This window comes from Ictalurus punctatus, chromosome 18 (assembly GCF_001660625.3).
Source record: "Ictalurus punctatus breed USDA103 chromosome 18, Coco_2.0, whole genome shotgun sequence".
Taxonomy (NCBI): Eukaryota; Metazoa; Chordata; class Actinopteri; order Siluriformes; family Ictaluridae; genus Ictalurus; species Ictalurus punctatus.
In genome coordinates this window covers 13,945,525-13,965,489 of record NC_030433.2, presented here as the reverse complement: position 1 = coordinate 13,965,489, position 19,965 = coordinate 13,945,525, and the positions used below count along the sequence as shown (strand labels likewise).

The 19,965-nt window shown below is 39.1% G+C and overlaps 1 protein-coding gene across 5 annotated transcripts; it reads left to right on the top strand.

Annotated features, from left to right (window-relative positions):
- Positions 1 to 825: 825 nt before the first annotated feature.
- Positions 826 to 13,394, top strand: rasgrp2 (RAS guanyl releasing protein 2 (calcium and DAG-regulated)). Of its 5 annotated transcripts, none has more exons than XM_017492880.3 (17): positions 827 to 1,023; positions 1,294 to 1,471; positions 1,733 to 1,835; positions 4,273 to 4,323; positions 4,533 to 4,664; positions 5,771 to 5,912; positions 6,602 to 6,775; positions 6,864 to 6,980; positions 7,275 to 7,556; positions 8,066 to 8,146; positions 8,410 to 8,517; positions 8,611 to 8,726; positions 8,823 to 8,964; positions 10,878 to 10,914; positions 11,022 to 11,180; positions 11,527 to 11,589; positions 12,231 to 13,394. In XM_017492880.3, exons 2-16 carry the CDS (start codon positions 1,402 to 1,404, stop codon positions 11,583 to 11,585), a joined length of 1,773 nt encoding a protein of 590 aa, XP_017348369.1. In that variant the 5' UTR covers positions 827 to 1,023; positions 1,294 to 1,401; the 3' UTR covers positions 11,586 to 11,589; positions 12,231 to 13,394. The 5 variants fall into 5 exon arrangements, with proteins under 5 accessions (XP_047017820.1, XP_017348369.1, XP_017348371.1 ...); XM_017492882.3 differs by having other exon boundaries at positions 1,249 to 1,471; XM_017492881.3 differs by having other exon boundaries at positions 827 to 1,027.
- Positions 13,395 to 19,965: the final 6,571 nt, after the last annotated feature.

Below are 19,965 nucleotides of genomic sequence, written 5' to 3'. Positions count from 1 at the left end.
AATGAATTAATCAGAAGTTAAATATCCTGTAAATAACTAATATTTATCATTAGCTAGAATTTGACTTGCTGCCTAGCCAATTTCATTAGCTACCGGAATTGTCTAACCTCATATTAGCGATAAAACAGTCTAACCTTAGTTTAATATCCACTTAGTAAATTTGTGAAAATGACCTCAAATTTGATGGCAAAGGAGACGATTCTTTGCTTACTCCAGCATATTGGAACATTTTATTGAGGTAGGACCGAGGTGCTCATCCGCAAATTCAACACTGAAGCGGTTTATCCATATGCAAATGCAGATGGAAAGCTCTAACACTTACTGCATCGTGTAGTGTGAGAAGGTCACCGCAGATGGCAAATTGACACAATTCTAGATAGTTTTTCTACATCAATGAATTTGATTGATATATAACATGCAGGCATTGGCTAGATAAGAGAAGAGACCTTTGTGATTTGTAACAAGTGCTTTAAAGATTAAAGGTCTAGATAAAAATTTAAGAATTTTTAAATATCACTTTGAAAAGTATTCAGTTTCAGTAATACTCATGTAAAGTATAAATACGGCAATGTAATACTTAAGTATAGTAACTACGTACAATTACTGAAGTATTTTCCACCCCTGTGCACAAGTACAACCTAAAAATTTGCTAGTGGCTGAAGATTCTGAGGATTATGATCATAGTTATAACTTTTTACCAATTCCATTTGTTGAAAAATCTTGTGTGAGTCGATGTGGAAGTGTGTTGAGTGCTTTGAGGGTGTTGTGTTGAGGACGTGTGAAAAGAACCATTCGGTTAAAAACAGGAAATGCAAGGACTGTGAGTTTTACAACACTCCGGAAACTGAGTGTAACACACAGATGTGATCACAGTGAAACCCTGCTCTTGGGTGTCTTTAGTTTCTCACATTTTCAAGTACACTGTATCTTACTATTTTTTTCACAAGTCTGGGAAATTATTATTATTATTATTATTGTTTTTAACAGGATAACCATATCATCTTTCTGCTACAAGCCTTTAAAGTAAGTAAGTATGACTTATTGTATTAGTACTAAATCATTTTAGAAGTGTTGATTGTTCTATTCCTTTTATTATTATTTTATTATTAGCTATTTATATAATACACTGTAGTTTGAACCTCAGCCATCTCCAATAACTGTGGGTGTAGGAGTTTTTATAGTTGCATGCGAATTACTGATGCTGCTCATATCCATATAAATTGTCCTGAGCTCCTTTTTTTATTTTAGAATGTTTGCTCTGCTTTGCACGCATCTGCCATACTGTATTTGTAGAGTGACAAAGGCGGATCAAAGAGAGGCGTGGAAAATCGAGAGGCAGAAAACAGGAGCAGAGGGAGAGAGAGAAAAAAGAGAGAGAAAAAGAGATTGAAGCAAAGGAAGATGGAGAGCGTTTTATCGGATCAGTCAGCCAGTGTGGAAGAACTGGTGGAAGCCTGCATCAAAGCTTTCGGTCAGTAGTCCCCCTCTGTCTCATGTAAGCTCAGTGATCAAGCAGCTCAGATCCAGGCCAGACATTTCTCTGCACTGATTAGAGGGATTCCCTCACGTTCTGTGTCCATGTGAATGAAGTTCTCTTTTCCTAACCACTCAATGTTCTGTTTTGTCTTTCTCATTCATTTAGGAACAGATATGAGGGTAGACACTTAAGTCGCGATTTAATCATGCATCCGAGTCTCGCTCAAAGCTCTTTTTCTAATTTTCTCTCTCACAGATGATGAAGGAGTGCTAAAGGACGCCTCGGCGGTGCGGCTGTTCCTCATGATGCATCCTTGGTACATTTCCTCCACTGATTTTGCCAAGAAACTCCTTCTGAAGTATCCTTTTCTACACTGTATGGACAAAAATAGCACGCTGGCATTAGACTGCAATACACTGTGATAACAGTATATTTAGATCTTTTATATATTTTATGATCTCACGTTTAAAGTTTGTCCTACATTAATTTGAACAAAATAAAGCTACAGTCAGTGGATTTGAGATTTTGAAACAAATCTATCTAAAACCATGCCCCCAAAACACTTATCCATGTGTGCTGGTTAAACTATAACTCCTAAATGCTAGTGAAAGAGCAGGAGCTTTCTGAAATGATTGGTGTGTAAGTAGGAACACCTCCTTGTACTGATTGGTTGGATATTCATGGTCTGCTTCATTTGTTTTTTGTGTTTCTGGGGAAGCCAGGGGTTTTCCTCTGAGTAGTAGTTTATTGACAGCTGCAAAAATGTGTGGTCTGACAAAGAAGAGTGACTTTTACCACCCAGATGTTGAGTATTTGCCATCAACAGCATCTCCTGAAGTGTTTTCAGCAATTGGCAGCAATCTTTTCAATGGCATACTTTTAAGCCATTTATAGCTACATTTAATGTTGTGGAATGTCCCTGAAACGAGTTAGTTCCTGTTACAACTAACTTATTCGCAGTCATTCTCACACCAGTCTATCTTTTTTCCACTCTCTTGAAGTTAAATATAAAAATACACAGCTTGTTATGTAAGCTATAAGCGGCCATGCATTATTAATTTTTTTTTCTATGTTGTTTTCTCGTGATCTCAACTTAATTTTCTCATGATCTTATAATAACCAAAAGCTGTTTTCTCACGCCATAATTTTATCCTGAGAAAGTCTTGCAACTTGTGAATAGGACTGGTGTGACATGCACGTTGGCATCTTTGCCATCATAAATGTAATAATTACCCGCTGTAGAGATGGACTTTATCTCTGCATTAAGAGAGAGCGGTGTCCCCTTCTCAAGTGCCCCCTTCCACTAATGTGGAAGTCATCAATCCTGCAGGGATAACGTATTTTTGTAGGCCAGCCCGGAAGGTAGCGCCACCCTGGTTCCTTCAACAAAAATCTAATAGGATTTTTACAATAGGTTTTTAGATTATTGCAGAAAATAAGCTCTGAGACCAACATACATGTATGATTCTTACACATTTTGTTCAACAAGATAATATTCACAAATTAACACAACTTTTATGAATTCTGAAGCCTAAATACAATCACCAGAAGTAAAAAGCTAAAGTTAGGGTATAAATGAACTACGACAACTCTTTTAATCTTTATTTGCAAAAGAACTACAATATGGAAAATGCTATAAATTGATAAATCTACAAGTTGGAAAGTTTGCAAGAGCGTGAGTGTAAACACAACGAGGCTGTAGTAGATGAGTTTTTCTGTTCGTGATGGCGTTTAATGTCCCCGACAACCTCTGTAGTCCTGTAACAACTGCCTTTTTCAAGACACGTAAAAGCTTAACAAAATCATGAGTGAGGTATTACCAATGTATTTTATGTCGTAGTATAAAATGTGAACATATCTTGAGTTTGTGTTAACCCCAGACCTTATTTCAGGCATTTAACCAAAAACCCATTGACAATACTTGACAATGGATGTCAAGTACACAGAAAAATTAAGTCGAGATCACAACTTTTGTTAAGTCGAGATCACGAGAAAATTAAGTCGAGATCATGAGAAAACAACTTTTTTATGTCAAGATTACAAGTAAATTAAGTCGAAATCATGAGAAAACATGGAAGAAAAAATTAATAATAGCTTAGGGTAATGGTAGTGGTAGCTTTTCATGTTAGTTCCAGCTTTACATCTGGAGACTCCTTCAATAACTTCACCTATCAACAATCAGACATTACTCTTTGTTAAATAACAACTTATTTTAATTTGTTTGTTATTAAGCTTAGATTATGTGGAGTGTGTGCCATATAAGTCCCTGAGCTGTTACTATAGAAAGAATAATGTATTAGATAGAGTGCATTAGTATAAACCTTGCAGCCAGCACTACTGTCATGGCAGTTGTAGTAAATAATTAATATAATACCTTCTGCCCAATCAGAGTTGAGAATAATTAGAATTAATTATTATTAGAAATAATGAGAATTAATTATCAATTAAAATTTAAGTTAAAAAACTTATTTGTAATTTACAGATCTCTGCGATAACAGTATAGCAATGACCAGTATTGTGATGAAGATTAACAGACATAACACATAACAGATATCATGTGCAGCTGTACTTACTTTGCAGTCTGCACCCCACACTTCATCCTCCTAACATCATAACTGCCTGGAAGGCATAATTTACCTCTCTTGGATGTCAAGTTTTCTGTATTGCGTGTAGTTTGTCATGTGCTGGAGCTGTCACCGTGAGAAATGCTTGGCACTGTCACATGTTCATTTTTAACACCTTTCTTGTATTGAATTACACTGACAAAATGGAGATTTACCGTAACAGCATAACAGGTCTCAGAATTGCTCTGCTGCTTGCTGCTCTCAGATTTGTCATCTTGTCAAGTAAGTCAAGAATCAAATCAAGAATCGAATTTGTTTGCTGACCTGTAAATAAAGCTTGTTCAGTTTGATGCACCCTTATAGCATCGCAGCTCACTGAAAATTGCTGTGGCAAGACCGCCCAAAGCACTCATTGTTTTCATTTAGCATGGAGACCTATTTCATGCCTTGCTAAACTCTCTCTCTCGCGTGCACTGTCTCGCTTCTCTCAGGTACTGGATGAGCGAGTTCCCAGCTGAGTTTGACCTGAACCCAGAGCTGGCTGAGCAGATCCGCTGTCTGAAAGAACTGCTTGAGCAGAATGGTGATGTGAGGCGAAGTCTACTCATAGACATAGACAGTGTGTGAGTCAGACAGCAAACTACAGCTATCCACTTCCTTTTTTTTGATGTATAGAGTCACATCAAGTACAGGGAGATAGTCCTAACATGAAGATCATATCATTTATCCACATATCTGTGTGTTCTGGAGATCTAAGTAACTGCTGCATTCATTCATTTATCTTCAGAAACTGCTTTATCCTGGTCAGGGTTGTGACAGATCCTGAGCCTATCCTGGGAACACTGGATTCAAGGCAGAAGAATTCACCCCAGATCACTCTATAGCAGGCCCCAATATTTGCACACATTTACACCTAGGGCGGCTGTGGCTCAGGTGGTAGATCGAGTTGTCCACTAATTGTAGGGTTGGCGGGTCGATTTCCGGCCCACATGACACCACATGCCAAAGTGTCCTTGGGCAAGACACTGAACCCCAAGTTGCTCCCGATGGCAAGTTTGCGCCTTGCATGGCAGCTCTGCTATCATTGGTGTGTGGGTTTGTGTGTAAAAGGGTGAATGAGACACCATGTAAAGTCAGACCATTTACCATCTAGGGGCAATTTAACATAGTCAATCTGCCTACCCCATATTCTTGGGAGGTGGGAGGAAAACAGAGAACCCAGAGGAAGCTCAGAGGAAACCCATATGAACGTTAGAAGAACATGTGAAACTACACGCACACAGTAACCCAAGCTCAGGATTTAACCAGGAAACTAATTGGAGATCATTCCAGGAATTTCCACAAAAAAAAAAAAAATCCTAGTTGACATTGTTTACAGCCCTAATTGTTTTTCAGATAATGTTTGACTTAAACCCATTTTTAATTTAAGCAACTCATCAAACAGCCGAATAACTACAAGAACTCATCTTTGATAATGATGGATTGTGATTTCATCCTCAGTAACAAAATAAAAAATTATAGGCCCTCTGGTTATGCTTCATGGACCCCTGGGGTTGAAAACCATAGCTGTAGATGTTCCAGTGAACAAATTCATGCAGCTGCGTATGTCCGTTTTGGGAAGGTATATTAGAAATGTTTTTAGGTAATCATAACATGGTTAGACCTCTGTGATAACCACATGCCTTCCCATATGAGTTTGCTAATACACGCTATCTATTGCTCTCTTCAGCCCATCATATGAGTGGAAGCGGCAGCTGTCCTCAAGTATTCAGAAGAAGAGTAAGACCTCTCTGCTATTTGACCACTTGGACTCCTCGACCCTGGCTGAGCACCTGACCTACATGGAGTACAAATCCTTCTGCAAGATCCTGGTGAGGCACAAACCTGACCTGCAAAAATGTGACAATTACTGGGAAGGTTTGTTTGGGAAGGTCTCACCCCTACAATAAAGTCTTCACCACATTCAAAGAAAATAAAGACAAAATAGGAAGATCTTACTCACACTAAATAACTATAGTAGTTATCAGAAAAATATTTCCTCAGCTGTGTCAGAAAGATAGATGTAAATTACCACCACAATGGACAATACCATTTCTTAACTGTGGTAAACTGCAGTACAAATCCATTGCCAATAAAAATCAGCTCATATGTTTTTTAAACACAGTAAAATCCCTAGTGATGAATTAACACCCAGAGTGTTTATATGAGTCCAGTGGACTTATATAAACCCTGTAGGGTGTGAATTCAATACTGTGGGTGTTCAATCAACACTGGTGATTTTGCCTTGTATGAAACATGACACTGACTATCTACTAATGTCAGCTATTTAACTTATCTTGCTAGCCATATAACCACTTCCTTGCTAGCTAGCTATACAACGATAGTTGGGTAGACTAAACTACTCAAATTCAAATATTTTATAGACTTTACAGTATAGAGTTGTAGAAGAAGAAGAATTTATGACTATCTGGTGTCACCCATAAGTGTACATCTTTGTGACAATATCTATTGTTAAAGGCATTATAGAAATTAAATTGACTTGAAAATTGAATGTCTCCAGTTCCAGGACTACCACAGCTTTGTGATGCAGGGCTGCACTGTAGATAACCCCATCCTGGAGCGCTTCATAACCCTCTTCAACAGGGTGTCACAGTGGATACAAATGATGGTGCTCAGTAAACCTACAGCCCAGCAGAGAGCCACCGTCATCTGTGACTTCATTAAAGTGGCCCAGGTTAGACCAAGACTTGTGACTTAGCAAGGCATCTTCTGAGAATACAGGCCCAATAATATTGCCTGTTTTTATGTTTGTTTATTTTCAGAGGTTGCTGGAGCTGCAGAACTTTAACACTCTAATGGCAGTGGTAGGCGGTCTGAGTAACAGTTCCATCTCAAGACTAAAAGACACTCAGGCTCTTATTAGTAGTGATGCTCGAAAGGTAAAGACTACCTCACATCCACACATCCAGATGTAATCACTATAGCATAGGTTTTTCCAATGTATATGTCTTTCCCATATGAAAGTGATGACAAATGTATGAATAACCATGTTGGAAGCACATTTTATATTGTCATCCAATAAGAAATGGCCCTGTTATTAGGCCAACAAGTGCAGTATTTCCCATGGCATGGCCATTCAGGAGTGCCTCCTTATCTCCCCATTTTTTGAGTCTTTGTCACACTGACTATTTAACACTTCCACATCTCTGACAGCTTCAATTATGTTTTATCAGGTGTTTGAGGGCCTTGTGGAGTTGATAACGTCCAGTGGGAACTACAGCCGCTATCGACAGCGCTTTTCAGAGTGCACCGGCTTCCGTTTCCCCATCCTGGGTGTGCACCTGAAAGACTTGATCGCTGTTCACGTTGCCCTTCCGGACTGGGCTGACCCGGAGAAAACCCGAGTCAACCTCACCAAGACAAATCAACTCTATACCATCCTGCAGGAGCTGGCACTGATCCAGACCACACCACCTGAAATTGATGCCAACCCAGATCTCCTCAACCTGCTCATTGTGAGTCCATGGCTAAAAAGTGTGGTCAAGCATGGTCTTAAAGATGAACTTAGCTGCTGTCTTTGGGAATTGCAACAAGCACTAGCAGAGGTCTGACTGGGAAAGGAACATCGTTTTTCAGTGGGAAAGGAGAAGTAGACAGGGCAGTAAATCACATGGTTGCCAGGTTCATGGTTTTTACTCCTTATTGGGATAGTTTAATAATACTCCACTGCATCCAAGTTCTTGTTTTGTAGCAAATAATTGGCATTACATCTAGTACATTTCTGTAAAGGTAAAGTGTTAGTGCAGTCTATGAAGATTGGAAGTGGGTAGGGGGGATTATGGACTGGTTAATATCCAAGCATTAGAAATGCATTTCCCATGCAAAGGCTGAGAAAAAAAATGAAAAATGTATCCTTTTGTAATGCCTGAAATTTTGCTACATTAACCAATTATCAGATTTGTTCACTGAATTTAAACTTTGTTTTTGTTTTATAATGGAAGCTTTTCTCTTTCAACGAGCTTAGGTGTCTCTGGACCAGTACAATACAGAGGAAGAGATCTATCAGCTTTCGCTGCAGAGAGAACCACGCAGCCTAAAATTATCAGTGAGTCCCTTCCACTGGTATCAGCACTCCATAATCAGAAACGTGTGACAGAAACTTGACGCAAATTGCTACCATTTAAGACAGGGTTTTAACAGATTAATGTACTGATTTTGATTGCATAACACTGGCTTGCAGCTGGGAAATTGGACTACTACTCTGTAATTATTCTTTTTAGGCCTCAGACAGGAGTCACTTGTACAAATCCATCAGTGCCATGCTATATTTTGCTATATTGACTTCTCCATTTATTTTTGTCTTGTTAGGCATCCAGCTCAAACCCACAATCTCCTCTAATAGAGGAGTGGGCATCTTCAATCAAACCCAAGGCTGATCCAGTGATCATCAACAAACACATAGAGAAGATGGTGGAGGCAGGTTACTTGCCCATGACAAATGTTTTTTTAAATCTGTGGTTGCTTTTTTTTAACAAGCCAGCGCATTCTGATCTACTGTTTTATTTTCAGTCTGTATTTAAAAACTTTGACACGGATGGGGATGGCCACATCACTCAAAAGGAGTTTGAAAGCATCAGGAACAACTTTCCTTACCTCAGCAAGTTTGATGACCTCGACCAAAACCAGTGAGTCGAGTCGGATGAGTTTCTCAGGGTTTTTTTTTCTCACATTTTGACATGTGCCATACAGATTAATTTCACATTTCTGTCTTTAAACTAAAGGGATGGTAGAATTAGCCGAGAGGAGATGATTAAGTATTTCGCCAAGGCCAACTCCATGCTGAATTGTAAGATGGGTTTTGTGCACACGTTCACTGCCATGAACTGCTTCAAGCCCACAGTCTGCCAGCACTGCTCAGGCATTGTGAGTATGCACACACATATGGAATATGATTAATTAAGTAAGATAAAACAGTTGAGAATAATGAACAAATATATATATATAATATATTAAATATATAATAAATGAACAAAGAACAAATTTAACCAATTTTCCACCCCAAATGTACCTCAAATCAGTTGATAAGTCAAATCAGCCAAGTTTTTCTTTCTTGGTTTTTCTTTCTTGGTTTTTCTTAGGGGCTATGAAACTAATGTCACTAAATGACAAAAGTGTTTTCTAGTAATATCTGCCACAAACTGCATACAGTCCTTCAGTAATGTTTTACAGTGGAGATGATTTCACAATTGTGCTGAAGCATACTCCCTTCCCCATTTAGTGCCATAGACTGATTATTGCATTATTGCACCTAGTGGTCAAAAATGGAAATTGCAACAAATATTAATAGATGCCCATTGGGGCAGCAATAAGCGAAAAGGACAGTTAATGGCAGGGTTGCCAGGTCCATTGTTTTTAGTCAAACTGGGTTTAGTCCACGCCTGCCAATATTTTTTTTTTTATCAAATAATTGGAATTAAACTTATTGAATTCCCCCAAATAAAGGCAAAGTGTAAGCGCATACTATGTGTCTGTGATGTACTGAACCATTTCTATTAATATATATTACTATTAACATATTTAAGATCAGGAGAGGGAAAGGGCTATTATGGAATGGATGTCTGGACATCCAAAATGCGTCTACACCACAGTGTTTGAGATGTAGTTGGACTGGACTTTTATTGAAACTTGACAACCCTGGTTAATGGCATTAGCCCTTTGGTAAGCACACCTGCTGTATCGTACTCTGTCAAGCAAATGTACATCTAAAACTGTTCAAAATTAACTGCTTGTCTGTATGCTGATGACTGTATGTTATCAAATCTCAACTACATATCATGATGTTACTCAAATTCACTAGACAATAGCCTATAACGTAAGTCCAGTGTAATAGACCCTTGACTTAATTTTGTTTGAGGCTACATTGTTATTAATGTTGTCCTGCTCTACTAAAAGCCCTACAGTGTGACCTACATTAATGCATCAACATTAAATATTGGTGGCTGTAGCTCAGTGTTTAAGACATTGGATTTCTGATTGGAAGGTTGTGAATTCAAATCCCAGCACCACTAAGCTGCCACTGTTGGGCCCTTGAACAAAGCCTCAACTGCTCAGTTGTATAAATGTAAGTCACTCTGGATAAGGGAGTCAACAATAAATGTAAACAAAACTTCACCATGTAGCTGAACACTGTAACATTATGAGGCAGCCATCTTGGATTAGCATATCACTCTGCCCACTAAGCCATGCCACCCAGAATTTAAAGTGATATTGTACCAGAAATGTAATTACACTTTAAAGCTAAATTTGCTTAAATAGAAGACTATACCTGCTATTTTATAAGATAATTCATTTTAAAAATGAGACTGCGTAGCTTAATTTTTATAGTTTTATCCAAGTACTGGATATGATGATTAGTGCATGTAATTACTGAATACATTTTGAGTATGTTAGTAATATTTTTTTTTCAAGCTACATTGGCTCCAGTGCAAAACCTAAAAAATAAAATAAATAAACACTGGACACCAACCAAAGTGAAACAATCTTGTTTCAATTCTTATTCAAACATATAATGGATTCTCATGTCCTATTTTATAGGAAAGAGGAGTATGATTTTGTTGTTGATAAGGGTCGTAGAAGTCATGATGTGCAGTCGGGTGTGGACGTTTACCACTTCCTGCTCTCTCACTTCCTGTTCAACAGCCACCCAAACCTCATGTTTTTCTTCAGTGTGCACAACAATGCCATTTTGCCATTTTATATATGTGTATATATATATATATATATAATGAATGTGTTTCTTCATTGTTCATGTATGACCTAACCTGTTGTTTCTTTAGATGTGGGGATTTTACAAGCAAAGATACAAATGCAAAGGTATGAATGTTGTTATTAATTAAAAAATATACCAAAACTATTAACTCAATTAACACAGAATGAAAAAGAAAACAAAAACCCTGTCTTTGGCTCTCCTCCCCTGTTAGTGTGTGGTGTTAGCTGTCATAAAGACTGCTGTGCTCGTCTGGCTGTTGAGTGTAGAAAACGGACAAAAAGTGTTAGCTTTGACAGCAACATTCCACGTATTAGCCGCTCTTTCAGCTTGCCTCCTTCTACTAGACAGAACTCCAAACCTCAGTGTGCAGGTAAATCTAACCTTGAGTTCAGTAACCAGAATGAAACCCTTTGGCTCTTTTAGTTTCAAATGAAAGTTTTTCTAATAAAAATAAACCAGTTTTTCCTTTTGGGGACCAGCTAATTGTCCCCTCAAGATCTCAGATATTACACACACACACACACACACACACACACACACACACACACACACACACACACACACACACACACATGCTAATACCCACCGTTTGTAGCAAAGGCACAGCTAGTGAATTTTCCCTTGCATTAATAATGCATGGTGTACACCTGTTCCAGTGATAATATACTTCAGTACTGCACACACTTGTCTCTCAGACGTCTTTTCTCTCTGCTCAGTAATCACAGAAGAGACTCAAGAGAATCTAGACGAGGAGGTGTTTGATGACTATCTTTGAGAAGGTAAGAAAAAGATAGTCACAAGTGGTTTAGCGTATTTTGCACAGTGTACGATGCTTACCCTCAGTTCAGGGGGAAAAATCTATAATGTTAAATTTATGTGTCATTGTTTTAACATTAGGTGTCATAAAAAATGAATAGATATTAGCCGTACAGTATTATTCAGCCTGGATTTATTTCATTATATATTTGTTTTATTTATTTATTTATTTTTACACATTTTAAGGTTGTCTTTTTCTTATTCTATTCACAGATAGTTTTGCTTCTAGAAATAAATGCTTACAATTAGATACAATTCTCTGACTTTTTAAAGCTTTAAATTGCTGAAAGAATGTCTAGAAATGGGTTTAATAATCATATATTCGGTTTACTGTCATTTTTATTATAGGAATCTAGAGCTATAATGGATTCACAAGGTTAATGCAGTTAACAGACGTCATAAAAGTCTTTTGTCTTTCCTTTTTTGTTCAATTTGGTCATGTATTAAATGAAAAGATTTAGGTTGAGGTAACTTTCCATTACTTTTCAGTGCAAGAGTAAAGAAACTATTTTCTTGGCTGATTACATTTCAGGCAAGAGGAAAATTGAATATTTTTTCGCCCCTGAAAAATTCCTTTAAAATTCAATGTCTTTCATTTCCACAGGAACACTCTGTGCCTGTAAAGCTGTAGAGCCCCGTTATATGACCCTGTCATGGAAGACCACCATATCCTAAAACTGTGTGTTTGAAGTTATTACACTTCCCATGATGAATACTGCCACTCATCTACCATTCACTGGCCACTTTAAGACTTTAAGATCTTCAACTGTGCAGTTTCAGTCCCTCCTGTAGCCTCTGATTCCAGTTCTTGGCTGATAGGACTGGAACCTGATGAGGGCTTCTGTTGTTATCTCAGGATTTGGTATGTTGAGCATTCTAAGATGCTTTTCTGCTCACCATAGTACAGTGTGTCTGTTTGAGTTAGTTTCAGCACTTCCTTTCAGCATGAACCAGTCTAGCCATTCTTTTCTGACAAGGTGTTTCTACCTGCAGAGCTGCTGCTCCCTGGATGTTTTTTCCCCTTTTTTGCACCATTCTGTGTAAACTCTAGAGACTGTTGTTCATGAAAATCCCAAGAGATTTTGGAAATCACAACCATGCCATAATCACTGAGATCACTCAGATCACATTGTTTCCCAATTCTGATATTTGATGTGAACATTAACTAAAGTTCTTGACCTGTATCTGCATGATTTTGTGCATGCACTACTGCCACGTGATTGGCTGATCGCATAATTGCATGAATGAATATGTGTACTGGTGTTTCTATTAAAGTGGCCAGTGAGTGTACAAGTAAATAATAAAAAATAATTTAAAAAGACTTTAGTTTTTACTGAAATGTTATGATTTGTGATTAAATGAAATGTATTCTTTGTGAGCTTAATTAAATTGCAGTCTCTGTTGTTTTCTAGTAAACATTTTTTTTTTTCTTGAAACTATAAGTTTGCTGGATGATCTGTTTTTGATTTGGTTTTTCTTTTTTTCAAATTAAATTTTGACAAAGCCGCATTTTATTTCACTAAAAGATGATTTAATCTGTGAATTAACAGCCAGAAGGTCGCATGAATGACATTTCCTACAGGTATAATGGCCCGCTAATTGTTCTGTGTGACAGTAGGGGGCACTGTTGACACAGCTGGATTTGTATCTCTTCCATGTCTTTGTATATACATTTGAGTGATCATAAGGTACATGTGAATTGCTTCAAATGTCTCAGTGAATTTACAAGTGTTAACATTAAAGGTTTGTTCTTTTTTCTGGTATTAAAGATGTCCATTTTTTGCATGTGAAAAAGATTTTTCTGCATAATGTGACATATCGGTCACTAAAGGCAGGGTCAGTCACTTCTCTAAGAGCTATAGTCAATCTCATTTCCTACTGCTCTAAGACAAGCAGCATTGTTAGATAATGACTGAATTGGTCTCTGATGGGTAGCTAATCTTGACGGTTGCAGGTTGTGCTCTGAAGCTTCGATTACGTCTAGCTACCTCTTTGCACCGGCTGTGAATTCTGACAAAGCTTTAATAGCAGGGTGAAAGCCTAGGCACAGTTGGAGTGCATGGCTCCCTGCTGCTCACATAACCACAGGTTTCTATGTGACTCCAAGCTTTGCTTTTATTTCCACCTCTCTGCGCTTGTATGTCGCATGCTTTTCATTTATTTTCCTTTTCACACGGGCTGTTTTCATAAGCTTCTTTGAGCAATTGAATTATTCACCCTCCCTCATCAACAGTGCAACTCGTGAGGTACAATATTGATAATGTTTTCCATTTATGAAGGATATAAAAACAATAATAGGCTAAGCAAAGCCTCAGGAGATCTCTGGGATGGTGCATGCCCCGAGAGAGCTGCTGATGGTTCCCTGATATGGAATTACTGCATTACAATTAACCTTGTGAAAGTCTGTGCGTCAGGGAGCAGACTATTCTTCTTTTCAGAGTGAATGTGTTTTGGTATCAGTATGCTTGAGGGGACCATCTACAGCGTTTCATTTGAATAATCAACTCGTTAATTACAGGCGAGCGCTATGGTCCATTTTACTAATGTGTGATGTGAAGGTGGCGAAGCTCTAGGAAGTTCTGCAGTGTCTGATAGCCCTGAGGGCCATGGCGTGACAACGGGGGCAGCAAAAGAAATCCCACAAGGCTCACCAGCATCTACTATAATACTGTAACCTTAGTAGCAAATGAAATTAATTTAGAATTAAGAATTAAGTGTGGTTGCCCTAGAGGGACTTTTCAGGGAAGCTTTAATGTGCTTATACTGTATGTGTTTACAGAGGAGGAAGAGTTGTGGAGAGGAGGACTGACTCAGTGACACACACTTTTTAAGGTGTGTGTGTGTGTGTGTGTGTGTGTGTGTGTGTGTGTGTGTGTGTGTGTGTGTGTGTGTGTGTGTGTGTGTTGGTGAATGCAGGAATGCTGAGTGGACATAACATAACTTAATGCATCTTAACGTATGCCTCAATGTAAGTACAGCTACAGCTGCTCAACCAAAGATATCACTTGGTAAACACCACTGATGCAGTACACTTTCAAATTATAATTAGTCATGATGCCGTTAAACATCCTATGGCGTTTTCGATTATTTTTGTTCTTGTACAAATAACCTGGAAAATATATAGAACATGATCAAAAATAATAGTTTAAGCCATCGCCTCAGTGCAAGCGTATTATGAGTCTAAGAAAAGTCATTTGGAAAACTGTGCTATGGTCCAGAAGACGTTTGTGTTTCAGTCATTTTTATAGAAACTCTCCAACACTGAGTCACTCCACCCCACCACCATCTCAGTCTGAAATCAGCAAGAGGACAGCACAGACAGATAATTCTCCTGTAAGTAAAAAAAGAAAATCACTTTACTTTGAAAGAAAAAACATAACAAGAAGAAAGACATTAAAACTAGAACAGACACTTGCAGTACTTGACAATCCTTGCTAATGATAACTCTAGTTGAACCACTGTAGGTTCTGGAAAAGAGCTTTGTGTACATGGCCAGGAATTGGGGGTGGCCTCAAGGAGTTAAAAAAAAAAATAATTCAAATCTTATTCAACTCCACCCATTTAACCAAGACCTGGTTAATCTTGCAAAATTTTGACAAATCTTGCCTACTGCCCCCTTTAATTGAATAGTTTTTAGAACCCCCTGCTGCTGGTGAGGAGAATTGCAACAAGCACATTTGACAAGCTCTCCCCATCCTCTACCCTCTATTGAAATAGCCTCATGAGAAGGGTGACCATACGTCCTTTTTTTCCCGGACATGTCCTCTTTTTCGGACCTTAAAAAAACGTCCAGCTGGGATTTCTAAATTTGAGTAAATGTCCAGTATCCGGCTTTAGTTTCATTATGATGTGCTTATGGTCTAATACTGCATCATGTGTGCAAATGTTTGCATTGCTTTAACCCCTCTCTCTAATTCCCACCTTCTCACACACCAATTGGTCGGTTATAAAAGGCATGCAGCAACTATTGGCCAAATTCCTGCCTCTCAACCATTAGCCTACTCTCAGCGAATGCACGAAGGTGAAGCATTGTTATGTACGGCATCAAACAGTTGCTCGACAATAGCAGCAAATGACAGCTGTCCTGAAACAAGAAAAGATGTCCTCTTTTTGGAAAGCCAGAATATGGTCACCCTACTCATGAGTTGCCTTTAATATAAAAGAGGAATAACTGAGCAGCTCAATTCTGGGCTGGAAAAATAAAACAGAACTGCAAAATAAACCAACCAGCCTGATCTATAAGCTCTGGAATCTGTGGAAAGTTCTACAGGCGTGTTGTGAATCTGAGAGCTGTTAGCCTCAGGTGGGGTCAGAGAAGCACGCTTTTATAGCGACTACCTGTCTGCCATGGATCAAAAACAACCAGGAGGTTGTTCACAGTTTGAAGCAGGATTTTGGATCATCTGATTTTTATAACTTAGCAAGAAACCTAGCAACTTAGCAAAAGACAGAGTTTGCACTGAGAAGTGCATTTGTTTCAGGACAAAAGCTATTTTCCAACCCACATGTCGCTCAGGAAAGCGATCTTTGCTGCACGGTGGTATGGGTTTCTCTTCAAATGAACTCGGGTGCAAATGGCACTGTATGTGAAAGCGACTCACTCCCAAGCCTGAGTGTCGAGTAAAATGATGGATTGAACTGGGCATTAATGTTAGATCTTGTTTCAAGTTTCACAGTGGTGGGGGTGAAATGGTCTGAAGAGGAGACAGAATGTCTTGTCGATGGTGTTCAAATACAAGTGACTCCAATTTAAAAACACTGAATCAAACTAACTGACTGAAAGCTTCACCTGAAAATAAATGCTGAAAACATTCAAATTGACACTACCCAGCATTTATTAGGAACATCTGATCATTCATGAAATTCAGTCAATCATGTGGCAGCAGCGCAATGCATAAAACCATGCAGATACAGCTCAAGAGTTTTAGTTAATGCCTGATCTTTTTCCAATCTTCAACTTTTAAGTTTGGGTGAGCCTGTGTCCAATGTAACCTCAGATTCCTGTTCGTGGCTGACAGGACTTGATACCAATGTGGTCTTCTGCTGTTGTAGCCCATCCACCACAAGGTTTTACAGTGTTGTGCTTTCTGAGATGCTTTTCTGCTTACTATGGTTGTAAAGAGTGGTTAATTGAGTTAATAAAACCTTCCTATTAACTCAAACCAGCTAAGATTTGATCCTATTCTGATCTTTGAGGCAAAGTTCTTGATCTGTATCTACATTATTTGATCTATTATGCTGCTGCCACATGATTGGCTGATTTGATAATTGCATGAATGGACAAGTGTACAAGAGTTAAGTGGCTGGTAAGTGTATATCGACTCTCTTACAAAAAAGGGTTTATTGAGCATTATTTGGCTAATTAAGGGCTCCTAACATCCTAAAATTCTGCTTTAAACCCTCTCTACAAACTGAAAAACAATAACATAATGGTTCTAGATTTAAGCTTTGATCAACCACTATATAAAAACCTAAATCTATGCATAGCAGATTCATAAAGCTACCCTCAACCCGCATTCCCTTAACACAAACATCAAATCCTAAATGTGGACATGAATATATGGACCGAGTGGTAAGCTAGTTTTACAGTCCAACCCTCATCACTGTACAGAGTTTGCATGAATTATACAGAACAAAGTCGTAATCATTACAGCACATAATCACTCATGATGCTTTGCTTTTGATGGCCGCAGAGCTGCTTTGAAGACGATGGAAAGTACTCAGGATCCTCCGTCTGCTGGTGGAGCTGCTAGCTCAGGCCCTGGCACATGATCAATGCATCTGACATGGCACACAGTGCTCTGCATGTGTAATGCCCATGCAAGGGCCAGTGAACAGCGGGCATAGGGCGATAAACACATTGCTTCTGAGTGACAGCACTTGAGATTGGATCTCCTTGCACACACCCTAGCTACCCTCTTTCCTTCTGTTTCTCTTTTTCTCCACCTCTCTTATCTGGCTGAACCACTTCACTACTTTAGCCTACATTCTACCGTCTACATTTCGTTCTGATTTTCTGCCCTCACACGCCCAGCCTCATCCATGTCTTCCCTTCCCTGCTGTTCAGTTTGCTGCTTTCATGCTGGGCCTGAGTTTGTGCATTTGTTTATATCCTTCCTCTGCACAAATTGAAAACATTATGCTGGACACAAAGGCAGGCGATGGCTGTGAGCCCTCACACCAAATGCCACTAAATTCAAGGGGCATTATCAGCCCAGGTGGAGGTCAGCAAACACAGCAGACGGAGTGTGGCAGCGACGGCGCTCGTGTCTGTGTACCCGAGCACGAACAGGATATGCTTTAGTGGAGTGTGTGTGCGTGCCTGACCAGAGGCGTCACATCCAAGATGTCACAGGTATTCAGGAGCACTACCTCTGAGAGTGCTCGCCGCTTTGCCCTGTCCTCTCCATTAACCCAGGCAATTGAGTGGAATCCACTGGCATGCTGCTCAGTGGAGTACCTGGACACTGGAAAGTAATGAGAGAGTAATTAAATGTAGACGATGCTTGTGAAGGGTTCAACTGAGAAGGTTATGTCGGGTAGGAATGGTGTGCAGGTGGACCAGCATGGAGGTCTCGGAGGAGAAGATGTGGAAAAAAGCTTTCCCAAGAGCAGTGGACTGGCAGCTATTTGTCCTAAGCTGCTCTGGCCTAATGAAAGGAACGAAGTGTATAAAAGAGGATTAAGAGTGGATCATTAAAAAGAGAGGCCTTTTGGGCACTGACGCAGGTAAGCTCAGGAGAGACGACTCAGTGGCAGAACTGCAGCTGGGAACTAGATTTAGAGGAAAGGTTTGGCAAAACATTTCCAACCCATGGCTCAAAATTATTCATTCATTCATTTTTAGTAAGTACTTTATCCTGGTCAGGGTCATGGGGAATCCGGAGCCTAACCCAGGAACACTGGGTATGAGACAGGAACACACCCTGGATGGGACACCAGTCCATCACAGAGCATCATGAACACACACATTCATACACTAGTTCAGACTTAGGGGCAATTTTAGCTTGGTTAATCTACCTATGAGCATGTTTTCCCCGCCCCCTAATTATGTTTCTTCTTCCTGTGATTTTCAGGAATTTCAATTTCCTTTTCACCATGGATGAATATGTTTAGGTTGTGTGAATGTTTGAGTGTACATTTAATGTAATCTAATGGATGACTCAAGCATGGGAAAGGATGTTTCAAGCACTACTGTAAAAATTATAAGATTCTTGAAGCATTTTAATGATAACATTTAAGCTAAAGTGTAGCTGTAGCGAGCTGTGTTGGCAACAAAAAGCTGTTTTGCTAGAGCAGTAGATTTGGATGGTTTTAATAATGTTTTAAGTTATTGATCTGAAACACACACATAGGCTGTTGTGAAGGATACTTTACCTATGTTTTTTCATGTAAAACCACAGGTATATTCAAACATATTTAATATTTCTAGATGTAATGTGGAATTACCCACCTAGCATTGTAGCGTCAGTGCAGATCTCCAGAAAAAATATGGTGGAACATGTTTTGGATGAAGGACTACATTTGAGGTAAGTGAAAATTATGCTAATTAAATTTTTAAATATTATTTTATTACTACCTGTTTTTGAAAGACAAACCCTACCATTTGGTCTTTCTTTTTTTTTTTTTAAATTTCTCGGTCTGGCACACATGCAATTAAACAGAAAACGTTCCACTACGCCTCATTATCTTTATGCATGACACACACACACCTAATATTCTACTCCGGCAGTTAGTGGTTAGCTGCAGGAGCTGAGCAGCTGTAAGTAACATGGCTAAATGTCACGCATAAGATCTGGAACGGCATTAGCATAAGTTGTGACGGCTGCCGCGCCTGCCGCTGACCCTCGCTGATTGACAGTCCCGGAGATCAAGGAGAGGTGAGGAGGAAGGCATGAAACCAAGCCTTGTGGGGGAATTTACTGTCATTCACTGTCACCTCTCTAGGCATTCCAATGCAATATTGGACTATTCTTGACGAAGAAGGTGCTCATCACTGTGACACTGGCGCAGAAGTGGCTTTATGTGTATGCTAGCTTTGTAGGTGACCTGCAAGCTACTGCCTGAGTGATCTACCTCTCCCTAATCGCAAAAGGACTGTTAATTAACAGCAGTGATTATAGCATGCCCTAAGAGGCACAAAATGGCCTCTTATTCTCTGAAATGCCGTGAGGCTAGTACTGAGTGTAATTAAACCACAAATGTTGAAAGTTCCTGGAAGAGTCATGACTTCATAACCTACTGTACAGTCTCTCTTTTTCTGTTCTCTTTTTTTTAACTCAGGCTCTGACATGGACCTTTTGAGACCATGTCATCGTTACTGTCACTTTTATTTGAAT

Bases quoted from the DNA above. Each gene is read 5' to 3' on its own strand.
- rasgrp2 (XM_017492880.3), top strand. From the start codon at position 1,402: ATGGAGAGCGTTTTATCGGATCAGTCAGCCAGTGTGGAAGAACTGGTG. The intron at 6,981-7,274 runs GTAAAGACTACC...ATGTTTTATCAG, and splicing joins TTAGTAGTGATGCTCGAAAG to GTGTTTGAGGGCCTTGTGGA. The intron at 11,181-11,526 runs GTAAATCTAACC...CTCTCTGCTCAG, and splicing joins CTCCAAACCTCAGTGTGCAG to TAATCACAGAAGAGACTCAA.